The sequence below is a fragment of the Syngnathus scovelli genome, chromosome 12, assembly GCF_024217435.2.
Source record: "Syngnathus scovelli strain Florida chromosome 12, RoL_Ssco_1.2, whole genome shotgun sequence".
Taxonomy (NCBI): domain Eukaryota; kingdom Metazoa; phylum Chordata; class Actinopteri; order Syngnathiformes; family Syngnathidae; genus Syngnathus; species Syngnathus scovelli.
The window spans coordinates 6,484,188-6,509,194 of NC_090858.1; the positions used below are offsets into that span (position 1 = coordinate 6,484,188).

The 25,007-nt window shown below is 41.5% G+C and overlaps 2 protein-coding genes across 2 annotated transcripts; one reads left to right on the forward strand and one right to left on the reverse strand.

Annotated features, from left to right (window-relative positions):
• Nucleotides 1-6,836: 6,836 nt before the first annotated feature.
• got1 (glutamic-oxaloacetic transaminase 1, soluble) lies at nucleotides 6,837-10,314 on the forward strand. The gene is made up of 9 exons (XM_049736202.2): nucleotides 6,837-7,024; nucleotides 7,672-7,853; nucleotides 7,940-8,063; nucleotides 8,181-8,293; nucleotides 8,361-8,465; nucleotides 8,552-8,702; nucleotides 8,802-8,967; nucleotides 9,053-9,195; nucleotides 9,322-10,314. Exons 1-9 carry the CDS (start codon nucleotides 6,916-6,918, stop codon nucleotides 9,459-9,461), a joined length of 1,233 nt encoding a protein of 410 aa, XP_049592159.1. The 5' UTR covers nucleotides 6,837-6,915; the 3' UTR covers nucleotides 9,462-10,314.
• Nucleotides 10,315-10,379: 65 nt separating this feature from the next.
• On the reverse strand, nucleotides 10,380-23,234 carry LOC125978637 (metal transporter CNNM1). Its single transcript, XM_049736188.2, has 10 exons — nucleotides 21,758-23,234; nucleotides 18,168-18,311; nucleotides 17,240-17,380; nucleotides 16,849-17,018; nucleotides 16,078-16,177; nucleotides 15,196-15,338; nucleotides 14,879-15,122; nucleotides 14,000-14,104; nucleotides 13,697-13,798; nucleotides 10,380-13,266 (listed from the first exon to the last, which is right to left on the reverse strand). Exons 1-10 carry the CDS (start codon nucleotides 23,142-23,144, stop codon nucleotides 13,187-13,189), a joined length of 2,616 nt encoding a protein of 871 aa, XP_049592145.1. The 5' UTR covers nucleotides 23,145-23,234; the 3' UTR covers nucleotides 10,380-13,186.
• Nucleotides 23,235-25,007: the final 1,773 nt, after the last annotated feature.

Below are 25,007 nucleotides of genomic sequence, written 5' to 3' on the forward strand. Positions count from 1 at the left end.
GGTTTACGCACGTCTTTTCCCCCTTAAACGGGCCATTAAAGCACAGAGAGGAATTATGGTATGAAAAGTGAAAATAAACACGCGGTTTACAAATCAGATTTAAATCAGTTTTAGTTACCTGCAGATGACGTAAAGACTTTCGCGTGATTTTTTTTCTTTTTTTTTTTTTTTTTAAAGGATTTCGGACCACTGATTTTATACTGACGAGTGGAATGTGGTTGTCAAAACACACCCACACCAAGATGGTGTCTCCTAAATATTTATTTAATCCTGTATATGAGTGTTAAAGCAACAAGTGAACAATCCTCTTGTGTAAATATGTTAGAGTTCTGTTTGCAAATTAAGTCAATGAAGGGTTATCTCCATTGATTTTGCATATGGGGAACTCATTTGATTGCAACTTTGTAAAATTGTGCATTTTACTTCTTAGACTTGTGTTTTAATTAAAAAAGTAATGCATTGCTTAGCAAGCTAGCGTCAAAGCTAAAGGCTTTCTCCATTGTTTTTGTATATGGGGAACTTATTTGAGCGGCTCGGTGGCGCACTGGGTAGCACGTCCGCCTCACATTTAGGAGGGTGCGGGTTCGATTCCACCTCCGGCCCTCCCTGTGCGGAGTTTGCATGTTCTCCCCGAGCCCGCGTGGGTTTTCACCGGGCACTCCGGTTTCCTCCCACATCCCAAAAACATGCTTGGTAGGCCAATTGATCACTCCAAATTGTCCCTAGGTGTGAGTGCGAGTGCGAATGGTTGTTTGTCTCTGTGTGCCCTGCGATTGGCTGGCAACCGGTTCAGGGTGTCCCCCGCCTACTGCCCGATGACGGCTGGGATAGGCTCCAGCACGCCCGCGACCCCCGTCGGGACTAAGCGGGTTCAGAAAATGGATGGATGGATGGAACTTATTTGATTGCAACTTTGTAAAATTGTGCATTTTACTTCTTAGACTTGTGTTTTAATTATAAAAGTAATGCATTGCTTAGCAAGCTAGCGTAAAAGCTAAAAATTTTTTTCGTTCGATGTAGAATTGCGACCATTAATTACAGGCAGGCGTGCGACCAGGCGGCCATCTTTAGGCGGTCCTCGCGTGCCAATACCACCCTTGCCCTTCCACAAGTGCAGACTAGGGGAGTGCGCTTGTTTACGGAGCGGAAGAGTCTGTTTCCTGCCTGTAACAAAACCCAGACTCCCCCGTCAGAGTGTCAAGGAGTTGCTCGCCGTACCCGCCGCCAATACATCATCTTCATCGCCAAATCGTCAGGAGATAAGCCTCCCGGTCGGGCCCGCACAGAGGTGAGGTTGTAGGGCCACTGCCGTTCTAGGAACAAGATAAACTACAGCTCGCATGTATGTATTCCGCATGGAACACCCCCCTCTCCAAGTCAGAAGTCAAATTTCAATCATTCCCTTAATTCACTCACTGCTTGAGCTCTTTAAGAATTGGTGGCTTGCCAGGCGTTGCTGAACAGGTTTCGACTAGTTGCAGCCTTGTCTCCGTGTGTTGGATCGACAAACCTGTTGAAGCAGAAGTCTCTTTGCAGAATGGCAGGTGTACTCTCACGTAATATGTTGCCCAAATCCATTTACATCACAGTCCAAATGTCCACTTAGCAGTTTGTGCAAATCTGAAGGCCCTAAAGCGTTGTTTAAATTTCACCTGTGGCTCCCACTCATGTATTTGTTTAGCACTTTTAGTAAAACTGTCTAACATAAGCGTTCGTCACCCTGTCGTGTTTGTTTGGAGGCTTTTCACAAGATGTGTAATGTGGACAATTTATTTGCTCGGAATTTACACATTCTTACAGTAGCGAGATTTTATGTAATTTTGATTTGTGTGTAGCTCAAAAGAATTTCGTGGCTTTACATTTACACCTTTCCTGAAAGAAAAATCATGTAGAATGTATGTAAGCTTTTTGTAACACTTTTTAACACCTTTTGTGTGCTGTGAAAAAAACATTACGTCTTCAGCGTTAATCCTTTAATCCACTGAGACTTGTTGACATCTTGCGCTGTTCTCCCCCAAATTTGGTGGAATTCATAAAACGGACGACCCTAGGTGCTTTCCTCTTCTTTTATCTCACGGCCATCATTAATATTGTAATACTGTAATGGCAAAGGACCAAACCGTTGTGTTGTCATTAATGGTTGAGTTCTCAGCGCCGGAAGCCGTGTCTTATCAGCAGCGCATGTGATGGTGTCAGTAGCCAGGAGCGAGGCCGCGCTATTGTACCGCTGCCTGGGGCCGAGTGACGGATGACAGCGCCTTCTCTCTGGAGGAAATGGGGAGGCCGCAGCTCGAGCATGGGACCCTCGCCTTAACCTGTTTGCCTTTTTTTTTTTCCCTCCTTGTGTTTATTGGGTTTGGGAGACACCCGAATGCTCGGTTCTTGTTGCTCTTTTCCTGGCAGACGGCCGCTGCCCAGTTTTTGGGAGGGTTCATGCCAAACTTGGAGCGCATGAGAGGAGGAAGTGACCAGTCTGGATCCCCTGGCCTTTGCCCTCCCCGGGGTCCCATAAATTAGCTGGCTGTAATTCTCTCCCAGACGGCCTTGCCCTAGCAGGTGTGTGTTTGTATATATGAGTGTTAACAGGGAGATTTAAGGGCTGTGCTGTGTGGGATCTACAGTGTTGGGAATGTCGTTTTGGAGGAAACGTGCAACCTAAATATGTTTATCCTCCGTTCGCCACGCAGGCCAAGTAGATAAAGACGTGACGGAGGATGTTTAGACCTTTTTTTTATTCTCCCGAAGCGACGACCATACTTGGACACTGCTGAAATAACATTGGCGAAATCAAAAGGTTGAATTAAGTTCATCGTGATCATTTGTGTAATGGCTCTCGAGGGGGAAAAGGCAACGTTGCAATAAAATATCTTGACTGCAACATGTAAACACGTTTGTGGGAAATGTTGCGCTCGCCATCCAGGAATGAATGTTTGTATTGCTGTATAAGTAACATTTATTACTTTTCGTAACATAAACGTTAGGTCACTTGATTCTTCTTGAATAAAGTCTCCAAAATATTTTCGAGGGTAAAAATTAATGACAGGAGTCTTCCACTTCCCGTCTTTGTTTCTCAATGCATCGGTCAGTTCGAGGCGTGTTCTGCTGTCCTTCTATTTGAGGTACCTCCCATTTCAAAATGTCTTTCAAGCAAAAGGACACATTGGTTGTGAAGTTTAATAATTGACAATAAAGCTGACTTTGACTTTGACTTTGACTTATTTGATGGCAAGGGTGATGGGTTTATTATTTTTGACTTTTTACTACCGTCAGTTTAAAATTCATGGTAAATATAAGAGAGTATGATTGATGATGAACAAGAACGGCGGCTTTGTAGCTATTAGCTTTATTAGTGCTACAATGGCTAGCGTTGGTATTTACTGACCCCAAACCACTGAAGCCACACAGTGTCAATAGAAAATCACGGTTGTAGGTTTAGCCACGTTCCGCTGAGCTCTTGTTACGGATACTTCTGATATTGTGCTCAGTCCTATTTTGGCAAAACTAGCGTGAGTTAAGACAGACTTGTGCCTCCATCTTATCTATCTTCTCCCACTGACTGTCAATTACAGATCTCTTTGTAATTGGGTGAGTGTAATTGAATTAATTCATGATGATGCTATATGAAATTATGTCATAAGCTCAAATTGCTGAGAAAAGCTGCTTTAAATATATTACGTTTGACTTTTGCATCCAAATTCCTGCTGAATTCTGTTGAAAGCACGTGGCGATATCAATTGGAGCCTACAAACGCGTGCATGCACATACTTGTGAAGGCCCACACCAAAACACACGTGTCAGGCGGCGTATAGTCAGTCATTAGACTACACATGGAGGCCCCGTACCCCCGCCGTGTTGTGACTGTGTCTCGTTCCTTGTTAGAGAATTGATGACGCTGTCTTCAGAAAACAAACAAGGCGGGCGGCTAAAAAGGTGGTCACTCACCACAGCTCCCTGACCCGGAAAGACACAGGGAGGCCATCGCAACATGTGAGCCGTGCTGTGGCGTCCCTTTCGGAATGCGAGCGCGCACACACACTCGTGTTTGTGTTCCATTGATATGGCCGCTGGAATGTGTCTGTCTTGTGCCTCAATGTGCGCCTTTGTGTGTTGTGAGTGTCAGCGTAGCACAGCAGCAAGGATAACTTGCATGCAAACAAAACACAGATAAAGCACCTGGCACCACCCCTTGTTTTTCCGACATGCCTTCTGTAGCTGATTCCAAAATTCCACATGTCAATTATCTGGTAGTGAAATGGAGAGACGTTCTCTGTCTATATTTGGGGGGTTTCTCTCATTGATCTGGATGTGACGCGCCCGATTGTGGGCATCGTTTCGCCAGGGGCCTCTTCTGTCTTCGTCTTCTGTTCTGACTCACACGTCACATCATTGGGCCCCCCGGGGCCCCTCGCCGGTACATTCACATCACACACACCCCGCCCTGCTCTGGGCCCCCAAGCCTTGTTCCAGAAGCTCAAATCCCATAATTGCAGGGCTGACAGCGAAAGCAAACGTAGACGTCCTCACCTGGTCGGAAAGAATGAAAACATCAAGACTGTCAAAATGTAGTGGGGAGATGAGTGAGGAGGATGAGATTATTGGGCAAAGTGTGCAATATCTCAAAAGAAGATTTATTTTATTGGTATTTTGGTTATTAAAAACATTATTATTCCTGCAATAGCATCACTCCCCCAAAAATGCAACTGGAAAATATTTACTGCACCTTACTTTTCCCTCACATTTTGTTTTGTTACAGTTTTACTCTCAAATGGAATAATTACATTTAATTACCCATAATGACCTCATGAAAGAAGCCCAACCTAATGGAGCTTGAGAAGAATGGGCAAACTGCCCAAAGATAGGTGTGCCAGAATTATAACCTAACATTTAAAAAGGCTTGAGGATGGATTTGCTGCAAAAGTTGTATTGACAAAGTAGTGAGCAATCCTAGTGAGTACTTTTTTTTTTTTTTTTGTGGGGAAGAGCAAGATATACACATACTCCCACTGGATAGGCAGAATAATTGCATGACTGAAGCATATGCATAGTATGCGTGATCACTCCAAATATGCTGCAGATTGTGGACAGAGCTCGAGTATGGCTTTTCTGTTTACCAAGCAACCAGAGACACTGAAGGATTGACACTCGCCGACAGTGCGACTGCGCTCGAGCGTAGCAAGTGGTATATCCTGATTTTCGTGCCGACGCAAGCCCGGATGCGCTTGTTTGGAAATTTGGTTCATCTCTCTGCGTCATGCTGGGCATTCCGACGACCTGCGGGTGTTTCTTTTGACATGCATTGAGCGCACTTGACAATTTAAAAGTAGAGTAATTGCACAAAGTAGACCAAATCTCACACCAGCTGGAACCCTGTCAAACCTTTGGCGCTGGGAGTATTCAGGTGAATTTGATCGAGCTACAGACAAACAGATTCTGAGCTCGCATTGTTTTTATTATCATCTTGTGCTGTATATATTTGTAAATAAGGGAAGTACAGTGGAAGTTATGTGTGAGTTGCGGGGCAGGGGCATCACTTATCACAAAACTCAGATAACTCACTGATTATTATGGGGAGGGCATTTTCAGTATTAGCGGGAATTTAAAAAAAAATCAGGTTATTTTTTTTACCATGAGAATGATGAGAAGCAATAACTTTGAGTAATATTTTCTGATCAACATACTCATGGGAAATTTGCTCAGTATCATCATTATTATTGTTAATGCTGTCAAAACAATGACATGATTTTGATGTGGACAACCCAGGGACATCATCTTCATTCGACAGAGTGTCTGGCCTCCCGTGTGGAAGGACTGAAGCACTTTCCAACAAGCTGCTGGCTGGGGTGAGCAGCCATTTATTTATGAACCACTTCAAGTGGTGCAGACAGCACAGTGGAGCCAGCATGTTTATAGCAGAGCTCAGCGCAGACCCTCAGGACACAACAGATGAGGATCCATGCGCCGTCTAATTTACACTACCATCACATGCTCTTAACTCAAACGACACTTTGATTGTGCGTCTTTTGACGTGTACGCTCACGGTAACAATGTTGCGTACACCTGCTCAATCTCATAAGATCAAATACAAGAGCACGTACCGTTATTTTTTTCATGCAAGCTGTAATTCTTGGCACTGAATATAGTTTTTCAGAAAGTTTTCGCATTTAGGAAAGTCAGTTTGCCTTTTCCCTATGAAGTATTTTTTCAAGGAGGTTTCATCTTGATACAGTCACCTAATCTCATTTTGCTGAAATTAATAATTTCTCATGTTTGCCCATTAAAAGTACAGAAGAGGAACTTTAGAAAATTATTAATTTGTTCTGTCTGCAGCACAGCGAACTTAAACCACAGATGCACAGAAGAGATAGAACCTCTTTTTACTCAATCTAGCCAGACTCGCCATTATTTTTGTAGTGGCACAAATTGGGACTTTTTTGCCAAATCAAGTGTGAGTGTGTTATTAAACTATTAAACTTATGCTGCTTCTAAAAGTGTACCTGTATTATAATAAAATCTCAGTGAAAGTATTAGTAAACTTTGACTCCCCTTGAATAAATCACCGATTCAAACACGCATTAGAAATACTTTAAGAAAGAGCTTTAGCGCCATCTTGTGGCCCAAAACGTTACCTGCATCTAAATTCCAACTAGCTCTTTTATAGTTGATTGACTCAGCTGCTTGTCAGTCGAGCAATAGAGGCGCCCATTGGTCAGAATCATCGCCGCTTGGTCCCTTCTCTCGACTTTGGACTTTAACCTGACTTGTATGACCGACTGTGATTGGATCGGACCCTACAGCGACATTCCCATTGGTGCACCCGTCACACTCCCGTTCTCTTTATATCCAAGTGCAAAGTGCCTCCTTCTTGTCGCTTGTCGCATTGTAGCTGTCAGATTGTTTTTAAGGTGAAAACATACAATGTCTGTGTTTGACGAGGTTCCCCCAGCGGCACCCGTTGCCGTATTTAAACTAACACAGGACTTCAATAATGACCACTTTTCACACAAAGTCAACCTCGGTGTTGGGGGTAAGTTGGAGCACAACATTGATTGAATTTATGAACCCGTTATTTGCAGTTCGTTTTGCAATTCTGCCGATCTCTTTCTCCAAATGCACCTGAGATTGCTGTTCATTATAAAATGCATTTTGTGTTCATTTGTGGGTCATGAACAGTAACAGTCGATAATCTAATGACAGTGCTTATCAGTGATGCAAACCTGCACAATGACCCCTAACTCTACAGTTCAACTACGGTACTACCCTCTTGTTTGTGAAACAACCACACATTTTAGTCCTGTACAACATTTTTCATTTGTAATCAGATTACCAGTAGTAATCCTGGCCTCTTGCTTTGCAAAAAAAATCGTAGGAGAAATGCTGCAGGCGTGTGCGTGCGTGCGTGCGTGCGTGGTCACTGGCACTGCTTCTTCTTCTCCCTGAGTCCATTAAGTGCAGGAGGATGAGGCGTTGTAATCCCTTCACCTTTAACAAGACGCAGCATGACAGATGGCGAATGTAGGCCAAAACGTCATTTTCACATTAAATCAATTGGACGCGGTATGACGCAAGCCATACAATAGGTTGTTTGTAGCAGTGGAAGCACAATCAAGTTGTTTAAGCCAGGACTTTAGCTCTGAATTTGATTTGGGGTTTTTTTGTCGACTTGTAATACAGCCTACCGAACAGACGATGGCAAGCCATGGGTTTTACCGGTGGTGAAAAAAGTGGAAAAGATCATCGCCAATGATGACAAGCTCAACCATGAGTACCTATCCATCCTGGGTTTGCCGGAATTCAGATCCTCAGCATCCAAAATTGCACTGGGAGACAGCAGCCCTGCTATCCTGGAGAACAGGGTGTGTTACACTTTAATCATGCATTCGACCACTGGATTTGTTCTTCCCGTTTAGCTTTGTTTAGATATTTTGTTTGTCCCATTCAGGTGGGGGCGGTTCAGTGTCTTGGTGGCACTGGTGCGATAAAAATGGGAGCAGAGTTCCTCAGACGTTTCTACAACGGAAACAACAACACAAAGACACCAGTCTATGTGTCTGCACCAACCTGGGGTACCCAGTAGATACCTTTTTTTGTTTTAACTCTCTAAAAATAAAAATACAACAATTTAGCTTGACAGGTCCAAAGCACAAACCCAATGAAGAGACTTATCTCCTCATTTGCTTTAGAGAATCACAATGGCTTGTTCACCAACGCCGGCTTCGAGGATGTCCGTCCATACAAGTATTGGGATGCACAGAAGAGAGGACTTGATCTCTCTGGTTTCCTTGCAGACCTGGAGGTAAACAGCACGACGTGAGCTCTGGAATTACGCCTCCAAATTCGAACTTTCTATTTCCTTTCCTCAGAGCTGCCCAGAGCGTTCCATCTTTATTTTGCATGCTTGTGCCCACAATCCAACTGGCACAGATCCTACACAGGAGCAGTGGAAGCAGATTGCTGAAGTTATGATGGTACTAGAATTGTTGTGGCATTAGTTGTCCTCACAAGAACAGTAGTGTGCATGTGTAATGAGATTTTTCTTTCTGCTCTTTGCCAGAGAAGAAAGTTGTTTGCGTTCTTTGACTCAGCTTATCAAGGTTTCGCTTCAGGCAGCCTAGATAAAGACGCATGGGCTGTCCGGTTTTTCGTCTCTATGGGCTTTGAAATATTCTGCGCCCAATCTTTCTCCAAGAACTTTGGCCTCTATAGTAAGTCACGCTTGCAAGTAAATACAGTCTATACAAATTGGCAGATAAATCCTAAAGCATATTTAATCCCAAAGAGGAATTATCTCTTGTTCCCATCAGACGAGCGTGTGGGCAACTTGACCGTGGTGACTCGTGATGCTGATAACCTGAAGAGAGTTCTGTCCCAAATGGAGAAAATTGTGCGGACCACTTGGTCCAACCCACCAAGTAATGGAGCTCGCATCGTGGCCGTCACTCTCAACTCGCCCGAGCTCTTTGTCGAATGGTCAGCGGTCCAAGCTCAAAATATAATGTGATGGATATGAAAGTGCTGTGTTCTCAAATGCAACATTTTATTTGTGTGACTCCAGGAAAGAAAATGTGAAGACCATGGCTGACAGGGTTTTGTTGATGAGGGCCCAGCTGAAAGCCAAGCTCCAAGCTCTGGGGACGCCAGGAACCTGGGACCACATCACAGATCAAATTGGCATGTTCAGCTTCACCGGACTCAACCGTGAGTACGAACATGTGCACGTGCACCGCTTCGGTTTGAATGAATGCTAAGAATTCAAACATGTGTTCCTGCTGTTACACATCTGGAGTAATGCAGTCTCGTTTCCGCCATGGTTATTCCTCACAGCCAGACAAGTGGAATACATGGTGAAGGAGAAACACATCTACATGATGTCCAGCGGACGCATCACCATGTGCGGGTTGACCAGTAAGAACATCAACTACGTGGCTGAGTCCATCCACGAGGCCGTCACTAAGGTCCAGTAGAAGAGGTCCTCATTCACTGACACTGTTTCACAGGACACGCAAGTACTGTACATTATCGAAATGCCAACCTGCAGCCAGAGGAGAGGACATTTGGTCCAACCTACAATACAATTCTAAAATAAAAAAAATAAAAAACCATAAGAGGAACTGTGTTTGAAAAATTAAATAACCACTAATTGGAAAAAAGTTTTCCTCACCCCTGCTTTTATAACATTGAACTTTTCAGTAATCTCCCCCTTGAGAGGTAATTCAGTGTTCAGAGTGGTCATTTAAAAGTTTTGTCATTTCTAATTTAGTTTTTAATTTGATCCTTTTACTGCTGGGACATAGCCAGTAAGAGATTCTGCACATTTTGATTCTTGGTAATGTAAATTTAGCTCTTGGAACACTTTACAATAATCCAGCAATGGCTAAAATGAAGGTGCATTACTGACATTCAATTTTATTCCAAGTGGGATTTTTTTAATTAAAAAATAAAATAGCTTAATGCGCCTTTCTTAAGACCTGAAACTTGTCATTTAATTGTATAAAGATGCTAAGGAAATGCCAAATTTGGTATTAAATTAAGCTAGAAATGGGGAAATTTCCTCCTTTATGATAATGAAGTCTTACAGAATGTGGTAGTTGAGTCGCTACTCACAAACAGATTTGTTAAAACCACTGATTTTATTCACTGTATTTCTGTATCTTTGACAGGACAATTAAAAATGTCCAGTTATTTCAAACTTGTATTATTGGAGCTTTTAACATAGACATAAGACACTAAAGCTTTATTGTGTTTAGTGTTAATGTGCTCATAAATTCAAGCTATAAATGTTCTTGAGAAAAACACAATAAATGCATTTGGATCACATTTGTCCGTTTTGTCATTTGTGCTGGAATCAATGTGCATCTTAAGACAGAGAAATACATGAATGGTATATCAAAATGAGACAAAAGAGGGTCCAGTTTATTATTTATAATATATTTTGTTGAAATATACTAGACATTTCTTCAGTTTCTCATATTTCAGTTCTGCGCTTACTCATTCAAATAATAAAATGTGACAAGAAAATAAATACACCAGCAGATCAGTAGTGAATAAAAAAAAAATTACACAAAAGAAATTCATAATAAATTATATATTTTTTTTTAATATATTTGAGGTTTGTTTCATTTTTTTATTATCTTTGGTTAAATTCCATTATATAATACAAATGGCAAAATGTGAGGAGGTGTCAGTCGGGCATATCGAAATATCGAGTTGGTCCAGTTCTGACGAGTGCTAAGCAGCGCGTTACCCTCTGTACTTTCTCCCCTGTGCAGGCCGACTGTGTGTTCAAAAGAGGCTTGACGTCAGCATGTGCGTCATATTGCTTTTCCCTCATATTGATCCAACATTCAAGTTTCTCTCTTCTAGATCCACTCAACAAAGTAAGCTGAATTGTTTACTCCTACTGTTGATGATCCAAAATTGCTTTTAATGTCCTTGCGTAAGTATCCAAAGGCCTTTTTGTTTGCACCCACGAGTTTCCATGTCATTGCAACTTAAAGATGCCCTTTAAAGGAAATGTGAGTATCATACACATAAGTAACAGTAGCGTAATATTTAAATGAGTTTCTTTTTTTTTTTGGGGGGGGGGGCAGTAAAGTGCATTAAAGCTACTCATGCACTGCCCCTGCCTCAGCATGCATAATATGGACAGGAGGGCTCTCTAAAAAGGGATAATCTTACTTTACTTTTTAAATAAACAAACATGCAAATAAGATTTTATAAGTAACTGCCCTAAGACATCCTCAAATACACATGTAGCTTATTCTTAGTTGTAGGCAGCTTCCGTGTGGTGTTAAAAGACGTGGGGTGACAAAATATTGCACTACTTCTTGTCGTCATGTATTTTGATGTATTAGTGCCAAATATTGATGTTTTTATCGAAACAGATGCCATTATGAACTAATGTCCCTAATCAACAATTGGATTTAGGCACCTCATGCTTATAAAAATCAATGTATTTTGGGATGGATGACACGCTAGATGCTCATTTGGAAAATATTGTTTTTCATGGGCATTGTCAATATGTAAAATGTAATGCTGTAGAACCTCCTAAGTTAAACGCAATCAAATGCTCAACTTTGTTGTTAATATTGTCAACTTTGAGCACATTAAGAGACTTTTATTTGAAATTCAGGCCTCTGTAAATGAATTTGACTTTTCTTGGTTCTGCATGACTCTACAGGCACTTTTTTCTTAAAATTTGTGTCAAATTCTGAATTGTACCACATCAGTGGCCTTTGAGTTTAGAGGTTTCACCATGTTTCAAGTAGCACAGAATTGTCTCTTATTGCACTATTATTAATATGGCATCACATTAGTATCACTTCATGTGATAGTTCCTATAGCTACACAAGGACATGCAATGTTAGAATTAGCAATTGAAATTGTATCTGATGCTAAAGGAACACCACCCACTATACATATTGCTATTGTTTACATCCTATTTGGTTATCTCATATAAAAACAAACAGGTACGAAAGTATCTCCTTTTGAAAATTGTGCAAGCCCCTCTGAAGTCTGCGGGAGTTACAACTAGCTGTCGTTCAAATTCAGAATATGGCTCTTATTTATTTTTTTATTTTTTTCCAATCTGCTGTAAAAATTGTGCTCTTGGTCTGTACAGTAGTGGTATTTCTTCTTTGTGCGTCGTCAATAGATGGCGCCATTATGGCACAATTCCAGTTGGCTCAGTACAAAACGGCTGTTCCTCTTTGCTGATGGTAAACATGTTCTCATGACAATTTAGTAGGAAATCATACAAAAAAGTCAAGAAAAATATAAAAAGTGCATTATCCAGATTTTTTTTAAACTAAAATGCTTTCATATTTTATCCAACCCAGGATGCGCATCGACTAAAGCCAGGCTCTCTCTCACCTCCAGCAGAATGGATGGGTAACCTTCAAAGTTGGTGCCTATATATTTACTTATTTATTTGTTTATTTTGCTACATTCATTTGTTATCATTTTCTATTGAAATGCATCAATTTTTAGAGCGTTATCCTCCTAAATAGTCACAAGAACATGTATCATTGACACTTTATGGCTTAAATTACTTACTGTATACCACTTTCATACCAAGATGGTGCCAGCGCTTGGGGGTAATTTTTCCACTTGGTAGCTGAGCAACCGTTTGGTATGTCGGACGCTGATTCACCAGGGATACCCAGCAACAACAAATAAAACAACTAACTGTAGAAACATTTCAGATTCAAGGTGAAACAGTAGTCTTGATTCAACCTTTGCATATCACTACATAAATAGTCATTGGAATTGTCCAAACTGGTGGGAAGGCTTCTATTTTAATACACGGGCGAGCAAAGGTCCCTAGTGGCCATATTAAATCAGCAAATTCTGGCACTAACACATGGACCCAACCAGCACTGGCACCAGCTCACTTTGAAAGGCGTATCAAAGGCTTTAGTTCCCACCACATAAGGCTGATTAATCCAATGTATTGCTATTGGGAATTTTCAATTCAAGCCCCCCCCCAATCATTCCCTTTTTGTCTCAATCACAGAAGGAGTTAGTGAAGGGAGGCAGATTTGGGACAGAGTACCCGTGGAGACCTGAGCGCATCGGTAACTATAGAACAATGATGATATTAGCTCCTGGAGGGAGGTGCCCAGGCATCCAGGGAGTTTACGTGACCGGGCCAGCTGGATAAGGAAGGTAAAAATAAATAAGAGGTGCGCTAGCTTGTCACTGGAGGCTGCTCCAGACCTTCCTCCAAGCTCTTTTCTCCATCCCGAGACTTTTTCCTCCTCTTGTTACCTGGTAACAAGGATAACATGTTGACATTTAGAGGCAAACAAAAGGTTCCCATCGTCATTAGTCATTGTTCCTTTCAGGTCATTTTCAATTACGGTAACTATCGTATGAACCAAAACAAAATGCAGTGGAACATATGTGGTCAAATGCATTTGGGGTTCCACACTCACCATTTTAAGTGCGTGTGATACAATCAGACCTCACGAGTCTCATTGTCTCATACAACACACAAACATCCCTTGATCCAAATGAAATAATAAATAAATGAGTCATGTCATTCTAGCGCCAACAGGGAGCTTAGCATCTGTAAGTAACCATCGCAGTAACCTCTCATCTGTTGCTAAGTTACGCCATGCACAGTTGCCAAGTCTGACACAACCAGTTAGAGGAGACACGCATTCCTTGATGTGTTCGTAGCAGATGTTTCACTCACTCAATTTACGCAGCAGCTTCTTCCCGACGTTCTCGTCAGAGCTGGACAGAGAGCGAGAGCTGATATAAGGAGAGGTGGATGGCTGAGAGTCTATAGGCACGTCTGAAAGAAGACAAAAAGTAGAGTTAGTTGAAGATTTATAGTAATTTAAGTTTTTCTATACCTACTTTACACAAAATATAATATGGTATCAAACAACTGAAATAATGTGGTTGCAGAAGTGTGCACACCCTCCAATCACTGAGGCCCAATTTTATATACACATTTATTCAAACAGCAATAATATTATTTAATAGGGCTGACCGTTTTCTCTATAATTCTCTGGTCGATCTTCTTGGATGAAGGGAATCTCATCCATCCGGAGGAACACGCTGTCATTGGGACTCCGCTGGCCATCAGATTTGCTGCCTGTGTGAGTAGAAGGGCCATTCAGCAGTAGACCAAAGACAATTGATCAGCTTTTCAGGACCATTTAAGGTAAACAATTATATTCCAAGATTGGTGGTTTAATCAGGAGAGGTTTTAGTTGGTGCAATGTGATTTAAAGTCTTATGACTATGACGCAGTGTCATTAGTCTCTGTTATTGACAAGCAGTTGAGCCATCTGTTGGTTTTTCTTATTGACATGAAGACGAGTGACATCTATCACACAGCAGACTACAGATGGCTTGTGGGAAATCCTTTAAGCCCTAAAAAAAATAATAAAAAAGAGCAGATTGCGCATGCCATGTTTGTTGCTTTTTGGGAGATGAAGCATAATGGGACTTTGACTTCATCACATGCTTTATCTGTAAATTCCTTATGGTGCAGTATTGTGAAAGATAATTAAACAGGGATTTGAGATGCCCTTCTAAATATATTCATGCGCTAGCCACAACAATAGTGTATTAGACCCAATATAAACTATATCAACAAATCTGTTCTTACATAAGATAATATAGCTATGTTTTGTTTTATTTATTTATTATGTTTTGAAATTTATTTAGCAATATGTTAGAAGTTTTCAGTGGTGCAGAACTGCACGACCTCTAATGATTTCCCTGCCTTCTGTATATCTATAGGGAAGGAAATTACAGCATGTTGTAATTTTATTTTATTTCAATGACTTGTACTGCCCACGTTCAATTGACAAAATTGTCATACACAGTTACAATGTCAAAATCTATAGACTCCCCAACTTACGAACTATTCGATTCCTCTGATTGAGTCTGGAGGTATTGCGAAGGCCCACATGGGGATGCAGCTGAGCTAGCCGCGCTAATCCTAGGCGGGTGTGGGCGCTGGTGAGGGGGAGAGCAATGCTGTGGGAGCGGGCCTCCACGATGGGCAGCCTCCCTTTAGCATCTGCATCTACCGGGTCTGGCGTCTGCGGGGAGCTGTCCATCCGTGTGGCCGTCAGGGCGTTCTGGTAGTGTGTCCTGAGTATCTGAAGGAAAGGTCACGGTTTGGGGAAAGATTCAGCTGTCACGTCCTTAATTAGTATAGTTTGTGTTAGTCACCTTGATTATTTGTAGGTCTGTGAGCTGTCGGACCGAGTAGTCCGGTAAGTAGAGCCCTCCCGATGAGAGCTGACCAACACTGCCGCCGCTCAGAAGCGAGTCTGATTGGTTCAGACCACTGCTGCGAGAGTTGTATCGCTGTCCTACAGGGAAAATTGGGGGAAAAACACTGTTGGGATATGCAGAATAGCATAATTTTTTTTTTTAAATACTCATTGAAGAAAAAAAAAAATACACTGATTGATTGCAAAAGATGGAGCAACACATGGAGACCCACAATACAACCATATTCAGAGGCATATATTATTTATCCTCTACAAAACATGACCAATTTCAAAGCATTTTACTGAGTTACTATTATTCCTGTATTAATTTTTTTGGTCGTACTTGTAATTTAAGGCATCCTCACATTCCGCTACTAAAGACCTTTCTGTGCTGCTTGACTTTTTTTCCACAGTAGAAGATCTAAAGAGCAGGACATGGGAAAAAGTATGGACTTTAGCAATGTCCTAATCTTGGGATTAAGAGATTTTGGAATCGCTTTAAGCCTACCAGTGAAAGGCCAAATGTGTGCGCAAATACTTGAAGAGCAAAAGTGCACATTATAGAAAATGGGAACCTTTTTTTGCTCGCGAGGCAGTTTTAGCTCACATAATCCGTGTCAGGTTGTGTTCTTCCGCTGGGAAATTCTCTCTCAATCTCATATTTTTAATTACTTTCTTCCCACAGCTACTGCTCGGCTGTACACTTGGAGGGATTTTAATGTCTAATTAGTTCCTTCAATTATTATTACTCCTTGTTGCCGTCGTCAACACTACCATTAGTTCCTGTTGAGACCCCCCCCAGTTGACTATATTGACTAGTTATCATGGATGTACTTACCGATCGGCAGGGGTGGGATGAGTGCTGGCATGCCGTAGTAGGAAAATGCTCCGTTCTCAAAGCGGAGGGCCTCCTTTCCAATCTCTACCTCCACCCGTCCCTGCAATGTCAGCACTTTTTTTCACCCATCATGTCACCACCACATCAACCCACAATTCAATTGAGTTGCCCGCACAGAAAATACTTAATCAGCGTTGTATATGCAATATTGAGCACAATTTTTTCTTTTTATTATTACAAACCTGCTAAATTACCTTTGTTTATTGAATTTAGTTGAATTTTGTACTGCCCCAAAAACTCATTTCGTGTGAGCAGCAGAAAACATACAGTGCACTATTTACAAGTAAGACTTTTTAAGATTGAACCGGTCATACATTTTTTATCCTCTGTGAAGAGCTCAGACATCTTTGTTTATCAATCTGTCTGTTTTTTACTGCCACCAGGTGGCTAAGGTGGGCAGCTGCACAATGGCCAATCAATTGATGCAAAATGTGACAGAATTCTATTTTTGTTGTTGATGTATAATTAAATATAATAAAATAGAGTAGATTTTTTTTCTCATTAAAAAAATTCAAATTTTTTGTTGTTTTCATTTTTGTTTGTGTGATTTTTCTAATGTCAAAATGTAAGTTGCAACATTTAAATATGTGTATTAAAGTGTGGTGGTGTTACTAGTTCAAAAACTGACTGTTGTAAAAAGGGTGACGAAAGCAACAAAGCAAATTGAGACTTGTGGATTAAATGATGTTCTACTAAACTCTACATCTTTACCTGCAGGATGAGGACAAAGTAGTCGACGGGTTTGTTCCTCTGGAAGAGGTAGTGCTGCGCAGCGTGTTTGTTCTTGGGGTTGAACTTGAGTTCTTGCACCACACTGGGATGCTTGATGAGACGGAGCAGGATCTTCTCTGACAGGTGACACGGCCTGAACGGCTCCACCTCTGACAGTCGGCGACATACACACACACAGCAAAATGGGAGGGGGAGAGAATAACACCAATGTTTTCAATGTTGTCATTTTCTCTATCCTATCTCAAAGCAAATAGTAGCATCTAGTGTTCTCTCCAAAAAAGTACCAACAGGTATGTTTTGGCCAAATTCAGAATTTCACCCTTGACTACTTTTAACTTTCCACAGGTCCCCATTGGATCACATGACCTACCTGTAGCCAAGAAGCGATGTGTTGCCAGCAACAACTGAGGGGAGATCTTCACATTCAGTTCATTTTCTGCTACTTTGAAGATGGAAAAGTCCTGCTGTTTCCTCTCGTGGTGCGATACTCGCCTTTTGGTGCGATTATCAGCTGCGAAAGACACATATGGCAAAGCCAGGTATTTAAACACGTTTAGTTTTTTTACTCACACTAAATTAGTTTTAGTCATGGGTATCTTTACAGCCACGGATTGCATTGGATTATCCGCGCGCATATCTGATTGATAAATCCTCTGCAGATGTGAAGGTATTTAATAAATTACATCCCCTCACATGAATCATAACTGCTATAGCGACAGCTGGTGCCATACAGACATACGTAAGCTTCTCTTTACTGTATGCACTATAATTACTAAATGTGCACCCACACACTACATGCAATTAAACTGATTATTTTCCTCTAAATCATGGTACATATATAGAAAAAAAGCACATGGGCTTCTATTCCAGGCAATTAAAGGATTATGGTGATTTCACTTATTTCATTATGTATAAATCCTGAGCTGTGAACAACAGGGGCTGGATCAAGGGAATAATAATAAGAGTGATTATGTTATAAATTATTCATAGGAAATGCAAACATCTGTGAACAGTCGTCTTCAGGAAATATTGTTACACTCTTCTATTTAAGGACATAGCAAACTGAGAAGCTATTACTACATTTTACTGAGTCACATCGTTGTCAAACTCCTCTTTTGTGTCTGAACGCAGTCATGAAAATAATTACGTTTGTAAGTCAAGGCACCACTGCGGCACCAATGAGTCATGTGCGGCTTCACCATATTTAAATATAAAGAAATGATTAGGGGGGGTGATGTTGCAGGTTGCAATTTCTACATAGCTGTAAGAGCATGCTGGTGTTTGTCATGTAAACATACTATAAAGATCTGTTTCGTCCACAATTTCAGACTTGATGATTTCTTCGATGACGTCCTCCAGGGTGACGATGCCCATCACCTCATAGAAGGGGTCACCCTCGCCTTCGTTGTTGACCCGCTGCACCACAGCCAGGTGGGATTTGCCTGCGTTGATCACAAAAGATGAAAAGATAATGCTGTATGGGTACATTTGAATAATTTTTAATTTAAGTTTCATTATTTTGTGATAAAAAATATTTTAACGATTAAAAATGCAAACAATTATTATTATTATATCTATTATTATTGTGAAAGTAAATGGGATAAAGTCCAATCTCTGTCCAAATAATATTGGGGTACCACAGGGATTAGTTTTATGTCCACTACAGTTTCAAAGTACATAAATGAATTAGTGGTATAGAAAAATGGATGGATGGATTAAATTATAATTGCTTAGCCCCACCAAACTGTCATCGTCATAACATTTTTTAAAGTAACAGTTTTACATTCTTAACTGCCATACAATTGCTGGTGTAAGAATTAAACACTCTAACAGATACGCTGGAAAAAAGTATTGAGACACCACTGGGGTCTTACTGCTGTGTAATTTTTGCCTTAAACATTCCAAAATACAATCTCCTGGTTCGACTTTAGAGGTTCCAATTATATACATAATTATTCTCATAAGACAATGTTGTCATGCAACACTGAGAATAAGCCTGCTTGAAAATGAGCATTAATGCAGCTGCAGGAACCGTATCACATATGCGAGCTTCTACATAATATTCCTTCAACTCTTTCATGCCTTTTGAGACTCAGACAAGACGTCATTGGGTATTTGAGGGTTTAGCCCAGAGATGCTTTGGCACTTTGGGAAGATTTGGCTGCTACCCTTACGTAAAGCATTATGCAATCGGTCCGACGACGGCTGCATCTGCCAACTCTGTTTTTAAACACTGCCCAAAAGCACTATGACAGCATGAAATCAACTAAGTCAAACATTATAAGCATCAAGTGTGCACAATATTCAAAACATGCTGCACAAAAATTTGATTTTTGGAGGGGCTGTCCAAATAGGTTATCTAAGCATTTGCCAGTAGAGACACTAGACACATACGTATCTAGCCTCTACTGAGCCAGTTCATATGAGATTTAGAGCGATCACTAGTGAGGGATCAAACCTTTTAATCCCCTGTGAACTATACACGACCCACATTTGGATGGTCTACCCATGCAATTCTCAAGAACAATCAAATCTAAAAAATAAAAAAAATAGACTACAAAAAACCAAGCATTTAACCTGTTTAAGAAATTCGGATAACATGGAATAAAACATAAACCATAAATTACTTAAAGTCGACGTGAATTTGGCTGAGTTGATGACGTCAACCTGTCTAACTAGCTCAGGTGAGTCAGACGCGGATGTGCCCTCATAACTGCTGATGTGCCCGGGCACTGCATTACATCACTCGTAAGTTACATAATACCCTTGCAGAACACACACATGCACACACAAAGGCAGTCACACACATGCCCCAAGTAAAACCGAGTCTGATGCGCATTCTCTTTTGCAAATCGTTCCGCTCCACCAGTTTGCAGTGCTCCCCTTCCCATGATGCGTTGTTGTGTGCACATCACATTACGTTCAGTGTCCTCCGTAATGTATTCGCTGCATTTCATTTATACAGATATTGCATTTTGGGTGACATCCCTTTACTTAGCGGCCACTGCATTAGGTATACTCTAATGGCAATGCATGTTAAAAATCTGGCAATTAAATTATTGTTCAGCTCAAAACTTTACATCACACTTGGGATTCCATGTGATTTTTTAAAATTATATGTTGCATATATTTTGGTTATTAAATTAAGCCTGTAATGCTTCCTCTTTAAATTTTCCATATAAATGTAGAGAATGTCATAGACATAATAAACAACTGCATATCGTCAAACTAAATATTCATAAAACTCATCCATGCATTTTCTGTAGTTTCTGAATGTTTTTTTTCCGAATGTAGGAGGGAGTCGTAGAACCTGGAAAAGAAATCCCACAGAAGCACAAAAATATGAAGCAGATGTGATAACCAATAATCTAACTAAGCCGTACATTTTTCTCATGATATTGATAATTTATCATGAGCATTCTGAAAAGTCACATTTCTCTGACTTTATACTTTTTCAAGTTTAGTCTATCTCTGTTTTAAAAAAATTAATACCAACTAACTCAAAAAAATATTTGCTCTCCAAGTACATTACGAGCAACGTTAGAATACAGTAGCATAGTAGGCCTAAGAGTTATTTAAAAAGAGACAGATATTTTAGTCCTGAAAAGGATATTATATCAATAAAATCTGCAATATTGTGTACTATTTGAATAGTGACACTGGAAAAGCTCTCTCCACCTGTCATTCAAAAGTGAGTCCAAAAGGCACATTTATTGAAACAGCTCTCTAGATCTCATCGCATTGTCCAGAGGTACCTAATGAATAGCCCATCGAGTGCATGCGCAAGCAGTTGTCACTCGTGACATTTCCCGCTCACATCCGCACTGAGACTGACCCCAGTAATCCCAGTGTGACATTCCCACAGCGGGGCTGCCTGAGCAGTGGGAGCCTTTAATTCATCAAAGTATGAAGGAAGCCGCCAGACAGGAAAGGAAAAAGGTTGCAGTTGAATTTTTCATGATTGCCCTGTCGGTTTGAATGGCAACCTCCCACGGAGCGGAAGATGAGTGAAAAAAACCCCGAGTCAACAGACCCAGAAGCTATCTGTCATAATCCTGAGCGGGATGAAGCAATGGACCTCCTGACCTGTAAGTGCAATGTCATTTATGAACCTCCCCTCCAAAGTCAATATGTCTCCCTTCACATAATAATAATCAAAGTTGAAACTTTCACTGGCACGCTACTTATGTGTCAGTAAAAACACACATTGTCAGCCTAATAGCATTCTTGTTACCAATTTCTTTTCTGTTCAACAGCTTCGCTAACTTTTACCTTTAATTGTACTTTTTAGTGTTTGTTTTGCGTCATGCTAAAACATTTTGCACTATTTACAACGTTTTTGCCATGACATTTTTTGGGTGGAGATCAACACTGTTTGCGCCTGTGAATCAGCAGTTCCAATTTTTGTATTTCCTCCCACCCTCTTATTTTTCTTGTATCCTCCTAATGCATTTGCACTATACAGCATTTTAGCCACTATATTTTAGAAGTCGTTCCATGATGCAACTTGGATCCACCTAACGTCTTACATTGATGAATCCCTACAGAGACCCTATTCCGTCCCGCTTGTCAGCTCTGCAACCTCTGCTTGAACCCCCTCGGTTGGACACTGTTTCACATTTCACATCTGGTCTTCTCCATAGGGATGAAAGGCTCTTCATGGCCACGGCCTACTGTGAGCTTAACATGGCACTTCTCTTCTCGGTTTTTGGTGTGGTTTTAACTACACGCACACACTTCAAAGGCCCCTCACACCATAGGTGGTGAGAGGTCGAGAATGGGAAGCAGAGCATATGGTGCCTTAAAAGCCAGCAGCACCGCCTTCCCAATAGTCTGGCGGCCTGGCATTGATCCAAGAGGAGCAGGATTCACTTCGGTGTTCAATTACCTCGTTTGAATTCCTCCAGCATCACGTCCAACTTGGTGTCGTCGAACACGCAGTGCATGGGGTGCTTGTAGAACTCGGTGACGGTCTTGAGTGGGGTGCAGTCGTCGGGGTCCACGAAAGCCAGGTCCTTGACGAACAGGATGTCTACAATGTTGGACCGCTCGTTCTCGTACACCGGGATCCTGGTGAAGCCACTCTGCATCACGTCGGACATGGTGCTGAAGTCCAGCACGGCGTCCGAGGACAGCATATAGCAGTCGGACAGAGGAGTGAGAACATCCTCCACTGTCTTGGTCCGCAGCTCCAAAGCTCCTTGGATGATGTTGAGCTCCTCCTTGACCAGGTCGTGGTACGGATCGGTGACACGCAGCATGGCCACGAGCTTCTCCCGCGTGTAGAAGCTCGAGATCTCCTGGTGGAGCAGGGAGTCCAGGATCTTGGAGACCGGGTAGGCGATGGGCAGGAAGAGGAGCATGAGGAGCCGTGTGGCGCACAGGGTCTTAGACGCGATGGCGAGGCTGTGCCGGGACGCCACCGAATGAGGCAGAATCTCCCCAATGAAGAAAATCCCCAAAGTGCAGGATGCAGTGGAAAGTGCAGTCATTCCCAAAATCTGACACATCCACACCACGAAGCAAGTGTTGGTGAGGACATTACCCAACACTACGGTGCACAGGATATAATTGCCGTGTTTGCGCACGGATTCGATCTTCCGTGCGTATTTCTGCTCCTTCTCGGTGCCGCTGTTCTGCAGTACCCGCAGCTCCACGGGGTCCAGCGCCAACATGCTGATGTTGAGCCCGCTGCAAAGTGCCGAGAGCCCCAAGAGCAGCACGGACACGCCGGCTTGCAGCCACGCGTCCGCTTCGGCGGGTCTCTCTACCACCGCCAGCCAAAAGTCTCTCGTGTCAAAGTGCTCCCATTTGACGCCGTCGAATGCGCACATGGAATAGTACTTGACCGCCTCGCCTCGGCGCAGGTGCTTGGCGAGGAGCTCCACCAGCACCGAGTTGTGGCTGGAGGCGGATCTAAACGAGCCCAGCAGCTCAATGTCAGAACTCCGGGCGCTTTCCACCTCACACGGGTTCCCCCTGGAGCGTCCCGCATCCCGCTCCGGTTCCTCAATGAAGGCGATCCACGGTGCAGCGGTAGCCGCTTCGGCCTCCCCGCTCCGGTTCACGCGGGTATGCTCCGTGTAGTAAACCCTCAAAACGAAGCGAGTTCCCTCCGTGGCTCTCAGCACTCCGTCCTGCACGGACAGCTCGCCGCTTTGGGTGTCCTCAGGACGGACACCGAGCAGAGCCGTGGCAGGAGCTGCAAACCTCGAGAGGAAGAGGATAAAGAGAGGATGCAGGATGCGGCAGGGAGCAGCATCCGCAGCCATCATGCTGAACGAAGGACGCGGGGGGGAAGCTGGCAGGGTCACGTGGTTTGCAGACGGAGCCGCATATCCACGGAGCGCAGCCGAGGGTATGTCACATTGTGAACATGCACCGCAGCCTTTAAATATACACGACACGCTGCGTGACGTCTCCATCGCTTTCTGCCACTTGCTAAAAATAGAATCAGGGTGGCATGCCAATGCGTGTCAAATACACGCCAACATTAATAACAGCCGGCAGCATGAACTTCAAAAATAATAGTAATAACAATAATAATCATCATCTTCATCATAACTTTCCCAAAGGCAAAAAGGTAATACGATATCATCTCTATGTAGTACTTAAATTGACCACCAGATAGCAGCATTGTCAATTGTTTCAACCAATGCTGTTTTCATTTCAGCAAAGGAACTAGAGTTCTTGCCAAGTCCCAAGCATGACTGATGTTCTTAAGTATAAGTGAAGGGGGACGTACTTTAGTTCAAGTACTGGCTTTTGACTACAAGAACAGTCACTTAAGTACAAGTGAGAGGAGAGTGCTTCTGTACCTAAATACCTTCCAATCCCAACCATCTATGTCACCTGTAACCTAAAGAAACATAACGAATTATCATTTCTACTTACTTTATTGAAATAAATTAATTGGTATTTTAACCAAATACAACAACGTCGTAAGTGTGTTTTGATAGGTATTTGTACATAGCATACATTTCCCCAATAAATGTTATAAATTCCACATTGTAATCATTTTCCTATGCATATATAGGCGAATTAAATTACACACGAACCATTTTCCCCTTTGTTTGCTTTTTAGACTTTCAAAATACTTGTTCGTATTTGCGTGATCATTATTTGCATTTTCATATGCCCAGGATACAGGCGAATTCAATCACACTCATCTTAAACCGATAGAACATTGGTATTTATTTTTTCAGAATTTAATAACATGTATTTCGGTTATTTGATATACAAACGTATTTTTAAGTATTTTGTTCGTGTTGAAATATTTATTTCCAATATGCACATATAAATAAATTAGAAACTATTACTCGGTAAACTTTTTAAAGTATTTATATTGATATTTTCTTACTTATTTTAGGTTTAGTGGGCTTGTTATGAGAACTAAATTATATCCATGTCAGCCTACACTTTTAAATTTTTTAGTATGACAACTTTTCAAGGTGGCAGAAACCACCGGCTGTCTATACCTACAGTTGCAGTAGCTGAAATGAATCCGTTTTGCCGTAATGCGTAATATAGTGATCGGTAAGTGCATAAAAATAAATATCAAATAAAGTAAATAATTTAAAAAAAAAGCCGAAACTACCAATTGGTAACGTTTAAAATCTGCGCTTATACAATGGGTGATGAGGCAGTTGTAATACTGTGCATATAGGTTGTAAAGAATGAAAATGTCGTGCAGTTTGTATTTTTTTAAACATTTATTCAATTCAATTGCGCTACGTATGAATTGATCGTCTAAACATAACTGAAAACTATTTTTCTCTGACTTTGTTCTGCTCTGATGCAGTTTTTAATCGATGGTTTTGGTAATAATCAACTTGTATTTTAATGTTCAGTAGATGGATTATGTAGTCCCTTGTCTGCAAAAACAGCGTCGGCGCATGTAATTTGCAAAGCACAAAAAAGTTCTTTATGTTTATATAGAATGCCGTGTTAAAAAAATCATTGCTTGACAAATATTCTTGTAAACATACAAATACAGACTCAAAAACATCACATCGTTTTTCAAAACATTGTTCAAAATTAACATATTGCTATTATTTAAAGCCTTACTCATGATGTGCAGAGCGTCCTTCAAAATAACTTATTTTAATTTCAGGGTGTCACGTAGAAGTATTTGTTAG